Source organism: Lolium perenne, chromosome 2 (genome assembly GCF_019359855.2).
Source record: "Lolium perenne isolate Kyuss_39 chromosome 2, Kyuss_2.0, whole genome shotgun sequence".
Taxonomy (NCBI): Eukaryota; Viridiplantae; Streptophyta; class Magnoliopsida; order Poales; family Poaceae; genus Lolium; species Lolium perenne.
Genome location: NC_067245.2, coordinates 23,803,219 through 23,822,721, shown reverse-complemented (window position 1 = coordinate 23,822,721; position 19,503 = coordinate 23,803,219). Strand labels below are relative to the sequence as shown.

Genomic DNA, 19,503 nt, shown 5'->3' with positions numbered 1-19,503 from the left:
GATGTTCTTTCTAATAGGCTAGGTATGTCGATCTTTTACATAGCAAACTTTTCGAGCCGACTCGTATGGACCATACCTACCTACCAATTAGGCACTAATAGTATTCGATAGCACAAAAAAAGTATCATAACGACAATTATTCCATGCAAATTAGCTTTAATCGCAAACGGAAAGCAACCAAGAACGGCACGCACTTTCCGTGACAGCCCGGCCCAGCCATCTGGAGCCTCCCGGTCCAATCCGGCGCGGCGCCTTTCCGCCTCCGGAGAGCGATATGCCCGGAGCGCACCGCCACCAATCCCATCCCCAAAAGCCACCACGGCCGCCTCCGATCATCGCCACTGATTACTACTCAAATCCTTCTGCCGCGCGCTGACATGATTAGCAATCGTACTCGGCATCCTCCAAGGGAATAATTGTGAGTACTACTGCCTTATTTCTTTATCTTCTTCAGTATAGTAATGATAATTCTGATGTCGCATTCGCATCAGTTTCGTTTGATCTTCGGATGTGGACGGCGTGGGCATCCGTTGCAGGAGTATATTTTTTACACGTCGCGGTGGCATCCTGAGAAAAGCATGTCCACCCTGATTGTATATGGGTGCTCGTTCCATCTCATCGCTGTCTCGTCTACCGAGTGCGTCGATACAACGGAGGAAAGCAACAGCACTTGAGCAGAGATCACCACCCAGGGTAGATTCAAACGAGAAAAGGTAAAAAGAAAGAAGAAAACAGTAGAACAGAAAACATGTTCTGAAGTGAGCTGAATGTGCTGCCGAGGAAGAGGAGGACCACGATCCACGGCCAACGCTGACACCCCTCCCTACCGCCGGCAGCGGCACGGTGTGGTGTAGGGCAGCGAAGGAGTGGTCCTGCCCCATTTCCCATCGACACGCCTAGTGTACAACTGACCTGATTTGTTCATATCTTCATTCATTCATGTTGTGAAATTATACATACACCAACACAGCACACTAGCTATGCCTGCCTGTCACTTCTTGTATCTCTGTTTGTACTGTTCTGCAATACAGCGAGCACAGCACTAGCGTATGCTGCTGCTGTTACATTGTATTATCATCACACCTAATGTGCTGCTGCTGCTACATAACTAGTGTAGTGGCTGTAGTGTGGTGCTGGTACATCAATGTGGGGTTGGTGGTGGTAGTAGTATTGGTACTAGTAGTACTAACAGTGGTAATTAACTAACTGTAACTAATGCATTTGGTAGTAATAATAGGAGGGGCCCTACTGTATGTGGCACTGTATTCTTAAAGCCTTTGGGGCTGCTGCTGTTTTTTGTTTTCCTTCTCCTCTTGTGGTTTAGTAATGTGCTGGTACCATCAACTTGGAGAGGAGTAGGGGAAGAAAGAAAGAAAAAAGGGACTGAAACTAAAACTATGCTGCAACTTCTTCACTCTTCTTTCCTAGTATATTGTGCACTATTCTCTTTTCTTTGCTGCTAGTATTCCTGCGCAAAGGCAACAACACAAAGGAGGAAGAGAATGTAAGACACCATCATGGATTCCATTCCAATAGGGAAAAAAGCACATGATTTTACTAGGAAGCATGGTGTTTCAGACGAACTTTGTAAAGGGGATGGAAGACGAGGTGCTTACTATGATTAGGCAGTAGTAGTATTACTCACTTCCATTCAGGGCCTACTTTACATCCCGATCGCGCCGTGATCGGAGGACAGCCTGCATGCATGATACTTTCAGCAAATCAATCATGGTACACCAGATACATTCTGCAATTTGCAATATTAAAAGGGAAGTAGATGCCATGGAGGTAGTGTTGAGCATACCTGGACATGGGGAAGAAGTACGGTTTTGGTGAGGGTATGTCCAATGCAGGGGGCAGGAGATGGTTAGTGCCATTCCTCGCGCCATTGCCGATGCCGATGTAGGCAGCGTTGCAACCGGTCGAGGCAGCGGCGGCGGAGATCTCGGCCTCAGTGGGCGCGAAAGGGCCACGGGCGAACGCGGCGGCCTTGGTCGGCGACGCAAACGGGCTGTCCGGCAGGTTATGCTCCGCGCTGCACATAGCAAAATGAGGAGCTAAAAGTTTGAGTTTGGTGAAATGTTTACTTCCCCTCTCTGCTGGACGAAAGCTAAGTGGAATGAAAGGAAACAAATGGCGATGATGATTGTGATTTGTTTAGCGTTAAATTCCACCTTTGGTCACTGTCAGTGTTAGGGCTGGTGGAATCGCCGGAGGATTCATCCTTATCGGCTCCGTTGACCGCCTTGTGGGGGAAAAGGAAGCCGCAGCCATTGCCTTGCTCTCCCACTGTTAAGAAATCAGCGCAAGAAACATTAGCAACGCTGCATCTGTTGTTGTTCCGACAAGTGATATGGTGTGTGTTGTCCGTCGCTCGCACGAAGTCTTTACCAGAATCAGGCGGCGACTGGTTAGGGCTGGCGGCCGTGGTGTGCTTGGGGCTGAAAGGGTTGCCGATCGGAGTTGGCGCTGCGGCGGCGGAGGAGCGTGACTTGAGGTCCAGCAGCTGCAGTCCCATGAGGCGCCGGCTCTGGAGCTCGATCGCCTGCTGCAGCTCCACCGCCTGCTGCTGCTCCTCCAGCTTCCTCCTCAGCAGCATCTCGTTGGCGCTGTTCGAGTGCTGCAGCATCCTCGCACCTGGAATCCAACCAACACAAAACCTCAGCTCCCATTCAACACATATTCTGATCAAACCAGCGAGCATGGAGAATGCACAAGCAAGTGAATGTCGAAATGACGAACCGAGCTGGTGCAGATCGAAGGGGTCTCTGGCGTCCAACCCGGTGGGAGAGCCGCAGCCGGAGAAGTCCACGCCCGGCTGCTTCCTGTAAAGCAACAGCCAAGTAATTAGTCATGGGTGTTGTTGCTATTACTGCTGCCGGAAGCAAGATGGCCGTGTGTTAGGTGCGGCTTGCCTGAACTTGTCGGGGACCTTGCCCTTCTCCTTGTAGGGCTTGACGAGCACGCGGGCGTCGCAGATGAAGTGCGGGTTGCCCTTGGCCAGGATCAGCTTCACCGTCTCCGGGTACACGAAGGTGACGAACCCGAACATGCGCTTCTGCTGGTAGGGAATGCGCACGTCGTGGACGGGGCCGTAGATGCTATATGGTTCAGACGAAGAGCACAGTTAATCCCGGCAATGGATGCTCTGTAGTGAGCTTGCGTGCGAGCGAGCATGGTGGAATCAAGGGAGTACCTGAAGTAGTTGGAGACGTCCTCCTCGCGGAAGGTGCTGTCCGCCGGGAAGGTGAGGTAAATCTGGCGAGACCCCGGGTTCATGAGGCTGGCGAAGTCGGCGCGGTCTAGCCGGGGACGGCCCATGAACTTGTGCGCGTCGTCGCCGCCCAGCATCAGCGCTGCTGCGGCCGCCGCGGCAGCGGCCCTGCGAATCGGAGCAACCGTTGGCTGCCTGCCTGCTGCTGGTAGAAACGAACGAGAGCGGCATGCAAGGAGCTCGGAGGTGGCAAATTACCTTTGGCTCTCGTTTTGCTGCTGCTGCTGGAGGAGCAAGCTGAGGCACTTGCTGGCCGCGGAAGGGGAGCCAGGGAGTGAGCCGGTGGGTGAGTAGGGGAACGCGGCGGCGGCGGCGGCCAGGCGCTGGGACTTGGAGCGGAGGAGGAAGTCCTGGCACTGCTGCTCCATGGAGGCCTGGTCCATCTTCGCGCCGACGAGGGCGTCGTCGGAGAGGCCGCCGCCGTGCACGAACCGGCAGGCGCTGCCGTTTTTGCAGTACCCGCGCGCGTAGTACAGGCACGGCTTCCAGCCGAGGCCGTCGCTGCCGCCGAAGCAGAGCTCGCTCACGGACGCGCTCCGCCGGTGCCCGGGCCCGCCGTTGGCCCACCCTGCGCCGTACGGGAAGAGCCCGCCGTCGCCGGCGCCCGGGCTTCGGCACTCGCCGTTGTCGAACTGCGGGAGCTGACGCCCTCCTCCGCCGCCCATGCCGGAGTCGCCGCTGAGGAACGCCAGCTGGTCCTGCAGGTGGAGCTCGTCGAGGATCAGCGAGTCCCCGCCGAAGAACGGCGACGGCGGGCCGTTGGCCGGGCTCATCAGCTCCTCCCTGACGCCGGCCATCTCCTCCGCGGCGCCATTGCTCACGCTGTTGCTCCTCGAGAACACGGGCGGCGGGGCCCACGAGGACGGCGACGAGACCGAGAGCGGCGAGGGCGCCGTTCCGCCGCCGCCGCGCCCGGAGTTCTGGCGCGAGAGCATGAACGGCGAGTGCCCTCCTGCCTGGGAGGCGGAGGTCGGCGTGCCCGGCCCCGACCCCGGGAGCAGGCCGAGGTCCTTGCGCGCCTTGGCCATGACGGCGTGGAGCAGCGCCTCCGGGCCGAAGGCGAGCCGTATCATCTCCTTCTCGCCGTGGTCCTGGATGAGCAGGAGGCCCATGATCTTGGCGGCGTGGTCCGGGTCCAGGCCCTGGATCCGCGCGAACACCACCTTGGTCGCCTCGTAGGCGTCCATGCCGCGCGCCGATCGAACAAACTCGAGCGAGAACCAACCTAGCAAACCTCACACACCCTCTTCTTCTTCCTTCTTCCCGGCCTCCTCCTCCTCCTTCACCGCAGAACTAGCTAGACAGTACGGTCGAGCCCGAGACGAGCAGCTCCATGAATCCCCAGAGCTCGCGCGCGGTCGTGGGTGGCAGCGCGCGGCAGCGAAGAGGGTTAGCTAGCTATGCTAGTTGAGGTTGAGGGTGGTGCGCACCTTCCCCCTCGGGCGGTACCCCAATCTCTCTATCTATAAGCTGGCTGCTCCGCTTTCGCGGGGAAGAGGGGGTCGCTGGTGATGGGGAGGACATCGCGGGGGTGTTTCCGGAAAAGGTACCGGGTTTGTCCTCTGATGTTTTTAGCAGTGTTGTTTGGACTGTGTGTGTTTTTATTGTTTCAGGAGGTGGATAGATCTGGATCTCCGTGGACCCCATTTATAAAACTCGACCCACCTCCTCTCTGTGACTATCTTGGCCTCTTTCTCCTTTTTCATTTCTTTTTTTTCCCGTTCATCATCATAGGAAGGAAAATGTGTTCTTGTCTCAACATTCTTTGACGCCCAATATCCGTCAATACAAGTTTGTTTCGGCGACACATGAGAAACAAAATCGTATGGTCCATCTCGTGAGAGTATTTTTTAGAGCAACCACATATTTAATTAATTGAAAAACAAGTTACACGAAGTAACATGTGAAAACTAAAAGACAAACCGGGATAAATTGACTATATTGAATTTGCTTAGAAAATCCTAAATGATCGAGAAATACAAAACGATCCCTAGGGTTTCCTGCAACCACCATAGCCAGCAGACGCCGCCCAACTCCAGCGCCACCGAGACGAACACCGGAAGAGACGTCGAGCCTCCAACATTGCAAGACCCAAAAAAGCAACATCGCCAACGAGGTTTTGTGATTCGATGAACATGCATGCTGTAAGCAGCGAGGCATATGTCGATGTGGCATGTCGGCCGAGGGACGTCCCCATGCTTTCTTGGATCAAGATCTATCGCCTCCCATCATGTCTGTTCACCATTCGAGCTCATGAGTTGACACGGGAACAACACAACGGACATGAGGTCGGAGGTCCAATATTGTGGAGGGAAGGGATACGGTTGGAGTGGGAGCTTCTAGCGTCACAGAAGATGACTGTAGCATGTCGGGGTAGTAGGATGATCGGATAGACACGTTATTGTAGCAATTGAACGAGGGGTAGGGTGATGAAATGCATTAGCATCGCAACTCATGCGCACAAGAACGAATCGGGTTAGTTGGATCGGAGGTTGGTTACCAGAGGTTTGGGAGATGACGTTATAATTTGCGAGATCCACAATAGTGACTGGACACGCACGTCGGCTGAACCCTAAAGTATGGAACTTTTTTATTCAAAAATGAAAAAAGTCCAGACACATTAATAGTTTTTAGGATCCTAAACATTATCACCTAGTACAATGTAAATAACCATGCGGAAGAAGTACAATAAAGATAGAAATATATTTAAAATGAAGTAGAACTTAGAACATACCTAGAACAATCTTTAATGCCATGTAGAAGTTTGCAAAGCTTTACACTCCTTTTGAATATCTTCCCTCAATTTTACCAAGACTGAGACTTTCGAATGTTTGAAGCTCGATGTAGCTCACCATCAATTCATTAAGTTAGCAACCAGACATCTTAGCCAAGAGAATTTGTTAGTGATTATCAAGTAATATATCCTTCCTTCTCCAAGATGAACTTCTCAACTATGGACACATCACCAAAGAAATCCTCGAGATCATTGCAGCATCTCGATGAAGCAACAACCACGAGTTGCAATTGGTCGGTGGAGCAATGAATATTAGAAAAGCATATGGGTTCTCATCATGGATTAGTTCCTTCTCTCATATTGGATGCTGCATCATACTCTTTGCCTCGTAGTCTAAGGCAAACCGGGTATACCACTAACGTCCAAAATTTAAGGAACCAAGATGGTGCCTAGAGGGGTGAATATGCGACTAAGAAACTCTTTCGAATTTGGATTTATCCTAATTAATGTGGAACTGAACTAAATGGATACTTTTCAAGCATAAATCCTGAATATATTAGACTCAAATATGTGCACCAGCAAGTTATAGCTCACCCAGATAGCAAATTGATGACCCACAAGTATAGGGGATCACAACAATCTTCGAGGAAAGTAAAACCCAATTTATTGATTCGACACAAGGGGAGCCAAAGAATATTTGTAAGCATTAACAGCGGAGTTGTCAATTCAGTTGCACCTGAAAACAGACTTGCTCGCAAGAGTTTATCAGTAGCAACAGTTTTATAGCAGTAGCAGTAGTGAAATATAAGCAGCAGTGTAATAAAGACAGCAGTAGTGATTATAGTAAACAACAGGATTAAAATACTGTAGGCACATGGATGGATGAACGGACGCTGCATGGATAAGAGAACTCATGTAACAATCAAGGCAAGGCATTTGCAGATAATAATAAAACAGTATCCAAGTACTAAATAACCATAGGCATGTGTTCCGTATATAGTCGTACGTGCTCACAATGAGAAACTTGCACAACATCTTTTGTCCTACCAGCCGGTGGCAGCCGGGCCTCTAGGGAAACTACTGGTAATTAAGGTACTCCTTTTAATAGAGTACCGGAGCAAAGCATTAACACTCCGTGAACACATGTGATCCTCATATCACAGCCTTCCCCACCGGTTGTCCCAATTTCTGTCACTTTGGGGCCTCGGGTTCCGGACAGCAATATGTGTATACAACTTGCAGGTAAGATCATAGAACAATGAATATCATCATGAATCAATAACATGTTCAGATCTGAAATCATGGCACTCGGGCCCTAGTGACAAGCATTAAGCATAACAAGTTGCAACAATATCATAAAAGTACCAACAACGGATACTAGGCACTATGCCCTAACAATCTTATGCTATTACATGAACAATCTCATCCAATCTCTACCACCCCCTACAGCCTACAGCGGGGATTTACTCACACATGAATGGGGGAAACAGGGATGGTCGATGGAGAGGCGTCGGTGGTGATGATGGCGATGATCTCCTCCAATTCCCCGTCCCGGCAGGGTGCCAGAACGGAGTTTCTGGTCCCGAGACGGAGTTTCACGATGGCGGCGGAGTTCTGGATGTCTTCTCGCAAATTGGTCAAACCCCCTCGTGTTTTTAGGTCAAAGGGTTTAAGTAGTCCAGAGGGGAGCGTCGGGGGCTGGCCGAGGCGACGCCACCATAGGGCGGCGCGGCCCAGGGGCCCACCGCGCCGCCAGGTGGTGTGGGCGCCTCGTGGCCCCCCTCTGTCTCGTCTTCTGGCTCCGTAGGTCTTCTGTGAAAATAGGCCCATTGCAATTATTTTCAGGGATTTTCCTGAAAGTTGATTTTCTGCACAAAAATAAGACACCAGTGCAATTCTGCTGAAAACAGCGTTAGTCCGTGTTAGTTGTATCCAAAATACACAAATTAGAGGCAAAACAATAGCAAAAGTGTTCGGGAAAGTAGATACGTTTTGGACGTATCAACTCCCCCCAAGCTTAGCTTATTGCTTGTCCTCAAGCAATTCAGTTAACAACTGAGTGCGATAAAAGAACTTTCACGAGCACATTTGCTCATATGATGTATATATTCTCATTATATGGATAAGTACTTAGGCAATTCTGTTATCACCAGAATTTGACCGAGTCAGAGGTGGGCCGCGATCAAGATGGACTTGAAGAATATACATGGAAGAAAGACGTGAATCGGCCTGTTATGCAAAGTTTGGGCTAGTTTGCCCGTGTATCTGTAACATAGTAGATTACGTGTCGGTTAGTTAGAGTTTGCCTCGTGCACGGTTGGGATTATTCCCACGTTAGAAAGTCTACGGACTATAAATATGTATCTAGGGTTTATGGAATAAACAACAATCATCGTTCACCACAAATCAATCTAGGCGCATCGCCAACTCCTTCGTCTCGAGGGTTTCTTCCGGGTAAGCATCATGCTGCCTAGATCACATCTTGCGATCTAGGCAGTACAAGTTTATTAGTTGCCATGCGTTGCTCGTACTGAAGCCTTTTTGATGGCGAGCAACGTAGTTATCTTAGATGTGTTAGGGTTAGCATTGTTCTTCGTATCATATGCTGTCGTAGTGCAACCCTTAGACATCTGGCCGCCCTTACACCTATCTTAGGTGTAGGGGCGGCACCCCGCTTGATCATTATTTAGTAGATCCGATCCGTTACGGTTGCTCCTTGTTCTTCAAGGATTAGTTTAATATCTGCAATAGTTAGGCCTTACAAAGGGTTGGAGGATCCAGCGACGCGTAGGGTGTAGTTTGCTAGCCCTAGACAGGATGTTCCGGGGATCAACCTCGTGTTGGTTTTTAGGCCTTGTCTAGGATCGGCTTACTATCACCGTACGTGACCGCGAGGCCCAATCGTGAGTAGAATGATCCGATTATGCGGTGAAAACCCTAAATCGTCGTAGGTCGCTTTAGCTTTATCTTGATCAAGCAGGACCACCATATATTCGTACACCTTGTACAAATCATGGGTGGATCGGCTCTTTGAGCCGATTCACAGGATAACCTGAGAGCCGATCGAGGCTCGTATTTAATGTTTACGTGTATTCCATGCAGGAAACTAAGCGAGGCATCTCCATCACCTTCCTGACCAGGTATAGGTCGTGGCACGCCTGCACCAAGATCGGACGTGCGTGCCGGAGGCTTTGCGGGCCGTCGCTCGGAGGGACCGGGCCACCGCGCAGCCCTAAGTTGTTCCCGGCTCTCTTGTGTTGCCCGTCGCTGCTCGCCGGTGGGTTTCGACCGCAACACATTCGGCACGCCCGGTGGGACAATCTTCGACATCAACCACATCGCCATCTACATCTGAGATGGCGGACGGCACCCCAGTCACGTACGAGGATCTGACCGACGAGCTCAAGAAGAAGTATGACGAGGTCAAAGCGATCCTCGAAGCCGACCTCATCGGCTCTTTTCACAGAACCCGTTCACATGGCATCAGGTGGAAAGGGTTCTCGCCTGATGGTGCGCTCGATGGAATAGACATGTCCGCCCCGTCAGAGGAACGCACCAGGTCCCTGCGTCAGGAGATTAACTACATGGTGGCTCACTCGCTGCACCGCCACTCTGAGAACCTGGTGAACACTTTGGAGCGTGTCGCTCTTCGGGTGATCCAGGAGATCATGAGGCACCGCACTCTCCGTCGGGACCAGCTCTCGGGACATACCAAGGAGAGATGCCACTCCGGTCCCGTCCACCGCCGCCATTTGCGTTGGCGGCACCGAAGTGCCGAATTCACCGGCATTCGTCGTCTACAAGATCGGTGGTGACCCTAGTGACCGCCAGTTCTTGCATGAGGCGCCTAAGGAGATCCCTCACGGGTACATGTGCACATATGTGCCGATCGCGTGGCAGGCGCTCACAAACCAGGCCGCGGCGACGGCGAGGACTTCGGAAAGGCGGGAGGAACGTCGGCGACAGATCTTGAGAAGCGACGTGGCTAGCTAAGTATGCCACTCCGACGAACCTCCGCAGCTCAGCTCCTGCAGTTGGCTCGGAGCTGGAAAAGCAAGCATGGCTGGCTAAGTATGCCACTCCGGCGAATCTTCGTAGTTCGACTCCTACGACGGCCAAGCGGATCAAATCGATACTATCTTGAGAGACCGATTCGGCATGGTGCCGAAAAGGAGGACAATCGGCTATTCCAAGCCGTACCACGAGTACGAATTGGTCCCACTACCACCCAAATATCGGCTCCCTGATTTCTCCAAATTTAGTGGATCAGATGGTTCCAGCTCCATCGAGCATGTGAGCCGATATTTGGCACAGCTAGGAACGGCCTCAGCGTCGGATCCACTACGCGTGAGGTTCTTCGCACAGTCCCTCACGGGATTGGCTTTCGGGTGGTACACTTCGTTGCCACCGGACTCGATCCGGACTTGGAAGCAGTTGGAAGAACAGTTCCACATGCAGTTTCACTCAGAAGCTTCCGAGGCCGGCATTGCCGATCTAGCTCAAATACGTCAGAAGCGTGGAGAAACCGTGGCAGAATACATCCAGCGCTTCAGAAATCTAAGGAACCGATGTTACTCGGCTCGTGTGACTGAGAAAGAAGCAGTCGAGTTGGCAGTGGTGGGCCTTGCATCACCAATCAAGGACATGGCCTCCCAAGCAGACTACCCTTCACTGGCGCACATGGTTCAGAAACTGTCGGCATATGAACAGCGCCACCCGGACTTGTACCAGGACAAATTCAAGCGTGCGGTAGTCCTGGTTGAGGCAGATGAAGGCGAAGGCTATGCGGGAGATCAGGAAGTAGCAGTGGCCGAATGGACTCGGGGGGCAACCCCCGTGTCCTGCAAATGGGTAAAGCCACCAGGTCCGCCCAGAGGGTTCGATTTTGACGTGACTAAAACGGAGCAAATCTTCGACCTCCTACTCAAGGAAAAGCAGTTGAAGATACCCGAAGGCCTCAAAATCCCCACGGTACAGGAGCTGAACGGAAAGCCATACTGCAAATGGCATAACTCGCTCTCCCATGCCACCAACGACTGCAGGGCGTGGCGTCAGCAGATCCAAATGGCGATAGAACAAGGACGTCTAATTTTCAACCAATACGCCATGAAGGTCGACACCCACCCCTTCCCCGCCGTTAACATGGTGGAGTGCACTTACCTTGAAGGTTGCCAGCCAGGATCCTCGTTCAGCATCAACATGGTAAGACCTGGACACCACTCTGGCAAGGATGGAGACGAGGGCAGCTGCTCTCGTAGCAAGGACACAGAGGAGGCCGCTCCACGCGATCGGCTCCGTCACGATGGCAAGCGCTACGTCACAGAGGGAGAAGTGAAGAACATAAGATATCAGCGACCTCTCTCTGATCACCTCCTCAACAAGCATGTGAGTCAATATAGCCAACGCCGACGATCCAGCGACGATGATGATAGAGACCGTCTGGCTAGGGACGCCAGGAGACATCGTCGGCATGATCGCGATGAGGAGGAGTACGAGCGCCGTGCCAAGGAAGAATCGAGGGAGCAAGACGACGAGGATAGGCACTGGGACTGCCCCTTCTTCGGACAACTCGCTGGATTCGGGAATGAGCCGATTGCCTACAATCGGCAATCGCCTGTAATGTAGACAGAAGAGGAAGGATGCAGCTAACGTGTCTGTGTTCAAACGTCTAGGGCCTCTCCCACCTCGAAGCAAACACGCTGAGTCCCCTCGGATGGAAGATCTCGAGGATTTGGAAGACGAGGGAGAAGAAGAGGAAGACAGGTACCACCGGCCAAGGTGGTGCCCTGATGGACTCAGCCGTTCCCAAAAACGTAGGGTTCAGCGACTGCGCGGCTTGGAGGAAGCCGAAAGGTTATACCTACACACGCTAAGGAAGGCGCGGCCTGATCTGGCCGCGAAAATTCAGCGAACCCTGGATGAAGAGGGTCGACCACAAAAGATGGTGTGGCGCCCCAAGCAAAGGAAAGCCGATGATGAGACATCGGCTGGCACAAACATGGTGTTCATCCTTCCTACGGAGTTCAGTGCGCCAGGATTAGACGAGGCACCTGTGGCACAACTTGACTGCGGCCCACGGCCAGTTATCTTCGAGAAGCCACGAGAAAGAAGCTACAGACATCTGAAGGCCCTGTACTTGCGAGGTTATATCGATGGGAGGCCTGTCAACAAGATGCTGGTGGACACCGGAGCGGCAGTCAACATTATGCCATACTCTATGCTACGTCGGTTGGGACGCTCTAGCTCAGATCTGATCAAGACCAACGTGACATTGAGCGATTTCAACGGCCAAGCGTCTGACGCACAAGGTGTTCTGAACGTGGATCTGACCGTAGGAAGGAAAACTATCCCTACGACGTTCTTCATCGTCGATAGCAAGAGCACCTATGCTGTTCTGCTAGGAAGAGATTGGATCCACGCCAACTGTTGCATTCCCTCCACGATGCACCAATGCGTAATACAGTGGGATGGAGATGAGGTAGAGGTCGTCCAGGCCGATGACTCAGCCGAGATTTCAACGGCTGGCATGAACGCTTGGGAAACAGCAGGCCAAGAGCCACTCTCAGGTATCAATTTGGACGACTGCGAGCGCATCGACGTGACGAAGGGCAGGGTTAGGCTGATCTTATCCACTGGCCTGACCGTGTAGCAAGAACAAACCGATGAGCAAATGTAGCGAGGCCGATCCTTGGGATCGGCCCCAAAGATCTATGAAGGAACATTACAAAACCTTCATTGAGCGCCGGCCAAAATTATCCTCACCACATGTTCTGCTTGTATGCAACGTCGATCTACTGGGCAGCGGTTTACGTCGGCTGATGAGTCAGGGAAAATCAACATTGGTCCTACCAAAGCCGACGTGCAAATACAGTGCCTTGGCTAAACTACAGAGCCGATATCTGCAGTTACCTGACAGATTCAGCTCGGGGGGCACCTAATCAGATGAACATGTGCAGATGAACATGTGTGCAGTGAAATGTTGGGGGCCGATAGAAAAATCGGCCAGTAAAAAAAAAAATTCATGATACAGCCGATGTAAGGACATCGACTTTAGAACTAAGAAACAAAGCCGATGCACAGCCATCGACTCTAGTTCAAGACGCGGCTACACAGGATCTATTTGCTGTGTGTTCAAAGCGTGGATCTTCACCAAGTCCAGTTCAGCTGTGGGGCCTGCTGCTTCCTCGAGGGAGTAAACAATGAGAGCTTCCTCAGCTGCATTGGGCCGATTCTGGTGCCTGAACCTTCTCGTCGAGGATTTTTAACCCTTTATGCCAGTTCAGCAGTACTGTCAGAAGAAATATATCGGCTTTCAAGGGAAGAGAGGTGATCGGCTCTGGTGCATCTACCGTCGGCCTGGCTAAGTTGGCCACTGTCTCAGCTACGCTCATTAGGATTTCTGCATAGTGGCTGTCTCAATTGCTTGAGTTCAAGGCCCTTGGTCTGATTTGTGCATCCTCACCGATATTCTCGCCTTGATTAAGGCTCGGGGGGCAGCTCGCCTGGTAGATGCTCTGTTTAGGAGCCGATTGGGGTACCATCGGCTGATCCTTCGTCACAACCTTCTTCACAAAATGATGAATGCTCGCAGAAGAGGATCGCTGGAGCTGGTGGGAGAAATTTAAGGGCTTTCTTGAAAACTCTACATTATCCACCAGATTTCAAGGGCATCAGCTGAAGAATTGAAGGATGGTTTTGTGAAGGACCGATGCGTTGCTATCGGCTCATTAAGCATTGGCTAAGTGGACAAATCGGCAAAATCAGTATGAGGGGAAATCGGCTAAATTGGCTCAAAGGAAATCGGCAAAATCAAATTGGGGAAATTCTTCATTGATAAAACAAGATTTCTTACATAAAGAGCTGATTGCTCCCAAAAGAAAGTACTAGGGGATACATTGCCCCGTCTACTACTACTGATCCTATGCTAATGGTCCTATCTATGGGCCGTCGCTGCCCTCGTCGTCGCCGTCGTCGCCGGTTGCGGCGCTCCGCCCGGCGGGCTCGTCGTCGCTGGTCCAGTGGCGGCCGGCCGGGCCCTCATTGTCCTCATCCTCCTCGTCGGCGTCGTCGTCGTCGGCTGGTCGCTGAGGTTCCCCGGCCAGGGGCAGAACCGTTTGGCCGGCGGCTCGTCGGAGGAGGTGTCGTCCTCCTCCTCTTCCTCCTCCTTCTCCTCCTCCTCCTCCTCGGGAGAGGTGAAGTCGTCGCAGGAGAAGCAAGCGTCATCGCTCTCCTCCTCCGTTTCCCCGTCTACGAGGAAGCGGAGGTCACTTTCCCCGTCGGTCAAGGACTTGTCGTCCTCTGACCAGACGGAGAAATCATGGCTGGATTCCTCCCCGGCCTCGATGGCACGGCGGGTGTTGGCCGCATGGACCTCCGCCGGGTTCGGCTCCGGCGTCGGCTCGCGGGAAGAGGAAGACTGGGTGGAAAGATCCGATGAAGCGGAGGAGGAAGAAGACATGGTGGCGCAGGAGGGCTTTTTGAGTGCTAATGCGAAGGGGATGCGGAAACAAACTGTTTGGAGCGGTTAAATAAATAGGGATATAGTGGAAATTCAATGCCACAGCAGTTTCCGAGGAAGTGGTGCCTAAAAAAAAACTGCCAGGTCACGCGGAGAAGTTGAGAAGGCAAGGCATCATGATGAAGGATACTGCGACGGTTCTGCCACGACATGACCCGACGAAGAAAAGGCAGAGTGATTTTGGAATTATCAATTCCAAAACCAGGGGGGCATGTGTTATCACCAGAATTTGACCGAGTCAGAGGTGGGCCGCGATCAAGATGGACTTGAAGAATATACATGGAAGAAAGATGTGAATCGGCCTGTTATGCAAAGTTTGGGCTAGTTTGCCCGTGTATCTGTAACATAGTAGATTACGTGTCGGTTAGTTAGAGTTTGCCTCGTGCACGGTTGGGATTATTCCCACGTTAGAAAGTCTACGGACTATAAATATGTATCTAGGGTTTATGGAATAAACAACAATCATCGTTCACCACAAATCAATCTAGGCGCATCGCCAACTCCTTCGTCTCGAGGGTTTCTTCCGGGTAAGCATCATGCTGCCTAGATCGCATCTTGCGATCTAGGCAGTACAAGTTTATTCGTTGCCATGCGTTGCTCGTACTGAAGCCTTTTTGATGGCGAGCAACGTAGTTATCTTAGATGTGTTAGGGTTAGCATTGTTCTTCGTATCATATGCTGTCGTAGTGCAACCCTTAGACATCTGGCCGCCCTTACACCTATCTTAGGTGTAGGGCGACACCCGCTTGATCATTATTTAGTAGATCCGATCCGTTACGGTTGCTCCTTGTTCTTCAAGGATTAGTTTAATATCTGCAATAGTTAGGCCTTACAAAGGGTTGGAGGATCCAGCGATGCGTAGGGTGTAGTTTGCTAGCCCTAGACAGGATGTTCCGGGGATCAACCTCGTGTTGGTTTTTAGGCCTTGTCTAGGATCGGCTTACGATCACCGTACGTGACCGCGAGGCCCAATCGTGAGTAGGATGATCCGATTATGCGGTGAAAACCCTAAATCGTCGTAGGTCGCTTTAGCTTTATCTTGATCAAGCAGGACCACCATATATTCGTACACCTTGTACGAATCATGGGTGGATCGGCTCTTTGAGCCGATTCACAGGATAACCTGAGAGCCGATCGAGGCTCGTATTTAATGTTTACGTGTATGCCATGCAGGAAACTAAGCGAGGCATCTCCATCACCTTCCTGACCAGGTATAGGTCAGGTGGCACGCCCTTGCACCAGCATCGGACGTGCGTGCCGGAGGCTTTGCGGGCCGTCGCTCGGAGGGACCAGGGCCAGCCGCAGCCCTAAGTTGTTCCCGGCTCTACTGTGTTGCCCGTCGCTGCTCGCCGGTGGGTTTTTGACCGCAACACATTCATAATAAGATAAATGCAAATAAAGTCATCTAATGGTTATGTCAATCATGAAGAAGATACCAACAAACTAATAATAAGCATCATGAATCATATCTATCAGCAGGATTGCAATGTTCATAAAAAGATATGATAAAGTGGTATCTCGCTTGCCCATATTTGTATAGCAAAACATAAATGCCCAGGCACCTCTGAATTTCATGGAAAGACTAGAAGTAAAGATTATCAAAGATAAAAGCATCAAAGTTTTACCACAGTTAATCATATTCTGGGACAAGCATATTACACTAAGAATGACAATTATGCTCTCAAGAAGGTGCTCAAAGAAAGGATGGTGACTCAACATAAAAGTAAAAGATTGACCCTTCGCAGAGGGAAGCAGGGATTAACATGTGCTAGAGCTTTTCATTTTTTAAACAGAAGTAAAATTGTTTTGAGAGGTGTTTGTTGTTGTCAACGAATGATAGTGGGCACTCTAACTACCTCGTCAACCAGACTTTCAAGAGCGGCTCCCATGAAGGACGTTATCTCTACCAGCAAGGTAAATCATCCCTCTTCTCTTTTGTTTAGACATGTATTTTAGTTTCATTATGGATGACACTCCCCACAACCTTTGCTTACACAAGCCATGGCTAACCGAATCCTCGGGTGCCTTCCAACATTCACATATCATGGAGGAGTGTCTATTTGCAAATTAAGTTGCTTACTGATAAATCAGGGCAAAACATGTGAAGAGAATTATTAATGAAAGTTAATTAACTGGGGCTGGGCACCCTGTTGCCAGCTCTTTTGCAAAATTATTGGATAAGCGGATGTGCCACTAGTCCATTGGTGAAAGTCTGTCAGGAGTAAATGACAAGGTTGAAAGATAAAACACCACATACTTCCTCATGAGCTATAAAACATTGACACAAATTGAGAAGTACTTTGAAGGTTTTAAAGGTAGCACATGAAAATTTACTTGGAATGGTTTGAAATGCCATGCATAGGTATTTATGGTGGACACTTTGGAATAACTTGGTTTTCAGGGATTTGGAAGCACGAGCAGCATTCCCGCTCAGTACAAGTGAAGGCTAGCAATAGACTGGGAAGCGACAATCAAGAGAGCAATAACTGTCATAATCATGCTTGCGACAAAATAAAATTAACGGAGGCATAAAAGTGATACGAGAACTCTGAAGCAAAGTAAATCATCGAGGCTTAATTGACTTTTGTTTTTCAGTCATATGCATGCGTGAGCATGTGCCAAGTCAATTCAAATGAATTATTCAGAGGAGGATACCACAATGTCATACCTATCTATGAATAAAACTATGCAAGCTAATATTTATAACATGCTACTCATTATTAATAACTGAAGCTAAACATGAGAGATCATGAACTACTAGACTTTCATTAAATGACATATACCTCACATGAACCAACTAAGCATGCTGATAGTGTGATGCGTACAGTGGCAAGTTTTCCCTCAGTAAGAAACCAAGGTTTAATGAACCAGTAGGAGCCAAGAAGCACGTTGAAGGTTGTTGGTGACGGAGTGTAGTGCGGCGCAACACCAGGGATTCCGGCGCCAACGTGAACCTGCACAACACAACCAAATTACTTTGCCCCAACGTGACAGTGAGGTTGTCAATCTCACCGGCTTGCTGTAACAAAGGATTAGATGTATAGTATGGATGATGATGTTTGCAGAAAACAGTAGAACAAGTATTGCAGTTGATTGTATTTGATGTAAAAGAATGGACCGGGGTCCACAGTTCACTAGTGGTGTCTCTCCCATAAGATAAATAGCATGTTGGGTGAACAAATTACAGTTGGGCAATTGACAAATAAAGAGGGCATGACCATGCACATACATGTTATGATGAGTATTGTGAAATTCAATTGGGCATTACGACAAAGTACATAGACCGCTATCCAGCATGCATCTATGCCTAAAAAGTCCACCTTCAGGTTATCATCCGAACCCCCTCCAGTATTAAGTTGCAAACAACAGACAATTGCATTAAGTATGGTGCGTAATGTAATCAACAAATACATCCTTAGACATAGCATTGATGTTTTATCCCTAGTGGCAATAGCACATCCACAACCTTAGAACTTTCTCACATCGTCCTGCATTTAATGGAGGCATGAACCCACTATCGAGCATAAATACTCCCTCTTGGAGTTACAAATAACGACTTGGCCAGAGCCTCTAGTAATAACGGAGAGCATGCAAGATCATAAACAACACATAGATAGATTGATAATCAACATAGCATAGTATTCCATATTCATCGGATCCCAACAAACGCAACATGTAGCATTACAAATAGATGATCTTGATCATGTTAGGCAGCTCACAAGATCTAACAATGATAGCACAAGAGGAGAAGACAACCATCTAGCTACTGCTATGGACCCATAGTCCAGGGGTGAACTACTCACACATCAATCCGGAGGCGACCATGGCGGTGAAGAGTCCTCCGGGAGATGATTCCCCTCTCCGGCAGGGTGCCGGAGGCGATCTCCTGAATCCCCCGAGATGGGATTGGCGGCGGCAGCGTCTCTGGTAGGTTTTCCGTATCGTGGCTCTCGGTACTGGAACTATTATCGACGAAGGCTTAAGTAGGCGGAAGGGTAGGTCAGGGGGCGCCACGAGGGACCCACACAGTAGGGCCGCGCGGCCAGGGCCTGGGCCGCGCTGCCCTAGTGTGGCGTCGCCTCGTCGCCCCACTTCGTATCTCCTCCGGACTTCTGGAAGCTTTGTGGAAAAATAAGATCATGGGCGTTGATTTCGTCCAATTCTGAGAATATTTCCTTACTAGGATTTCTGAAACGAAAAATGAAAACAAAGAATCGGCTCTTCGGCATCTCGTTAATAGGTTAGTGCCGGAAAATGCATAATAATGACATATAATGTGTATAAAACATGTGAGTATCATCATAAAAGTAGCATGGAACATAAGAAATTATAGATACGTTTGAGACGTATCACATGCTCACATGGATGAGTATATGTACAAAAATGAAAACAAATAGAGTTCATACCAGCCTCTCACCACAGTCGAGTTGTCGTAGATCGTCATTATTGCCTTTCACTTGTGTGGCTTGAATAATATGAAATGAAAACCAAGCTCCAACCACCGGACACCGCTGAACTCCATAATAAACTTTACAAAACCGAAGAAGAACAACAAATATTTTTGGTGTTTTCGAATTGGAAACAAGAGCGAAAGTAAAATCCTTTTGGATTTTCGCATAGCAAACCAATGATAGTAAATAAAGCAAAATAGGAACAAGAAACCAAATAAACAAATGATAAAGAGAAACAACAGAAATATTTTTGGTCTTTTTGTGTTTTAGGAAAGAAACAAAGCAAAAACAAGAGAATGAAAACTAAAAGGGTCACACAAACACAAGGTGGCAGAAATCCGTCAAACTTGACAGCAGTACAGTAATCATTTTTTCGAAAATCTTCTGCTGTTCAACTCGAAAAGTGCTCAACTAATGAAAGTTAGATGATAACGTTGGGAACATGTTCAAATAACGTTCTGGCTTTGTTTAGGAATTTTTTTAGTATCAGTCCAGAATCTGTTTTTTAGACAGCACTTCCCCAAAT

At 49.8% G+C, this 19,503-nt stretch overlaps 1 protein-coding gene across 1 annotated transcript; it reads right to left on the bottom strand.

Annotated features, from left to right (window-relative positions):
• Positions 1 to 913: 913 nt before the first annotated feature.
• LOC127331476 (zinc finger CCCH domain-containing protein 53) lies at positions 914 to 4,784 on the bottom strand. The gene is made up of 9 exons (XM_051357655.2): positions 3,473 to 4,784; positions 3,197 to 3,382; positions 2,916 to 3,101; positions 2,743 to 2,825; positions 2,392 to 2,637; positions 2,175 to 2,289; positions 1,805 to 2,035; positions 1,617 to 1,697; positions 914 to 1,468 (listed from the first exon to the last, which is right to left on the bottom strand). The coding sequence occupies exons 1-8, from the start codon at positions 4,459 to 4,461 to the stop codon at positions 1,664 to 1,666; spliced, it is 2,070 nt and encodes a 689-aa protein (XP_051213615.1). The 5' UTR covers positions 4,462 to 4,784; the 3' UTR covers positions 914 to 1,468; positions 1,617 to 1,663.
• Between the last annotated feature and the right edge of the window lie 14,719 nt (positions 4,785 to 19,503).

Bases quoted from the DNA above. Each gene is read 5' to 3' on its own strand.
- LOC127331476 (XM_051357655.2), bottom strand. From the start codon at position 4,461: ATGGACGCCTACGAGGCGACCAAGGTGGTGTTCGCGCGGATCCAGGGC. The intron at 3,383-3,472 runs GTAATTTGCCAC...TCCGATTCGCAG, and splicing joins CAGCAAAACGAGAGCCAAAG to GGCCGCTGCCGCGGCGGCCG. The intron at 2,826-2,915 runs GCAAGCCGCACC...GTTGCTTTACAG, and splicing joins AAGGTCCCCGACAAGTTCAG to GAAGCAGCCGGGCGTGGACT.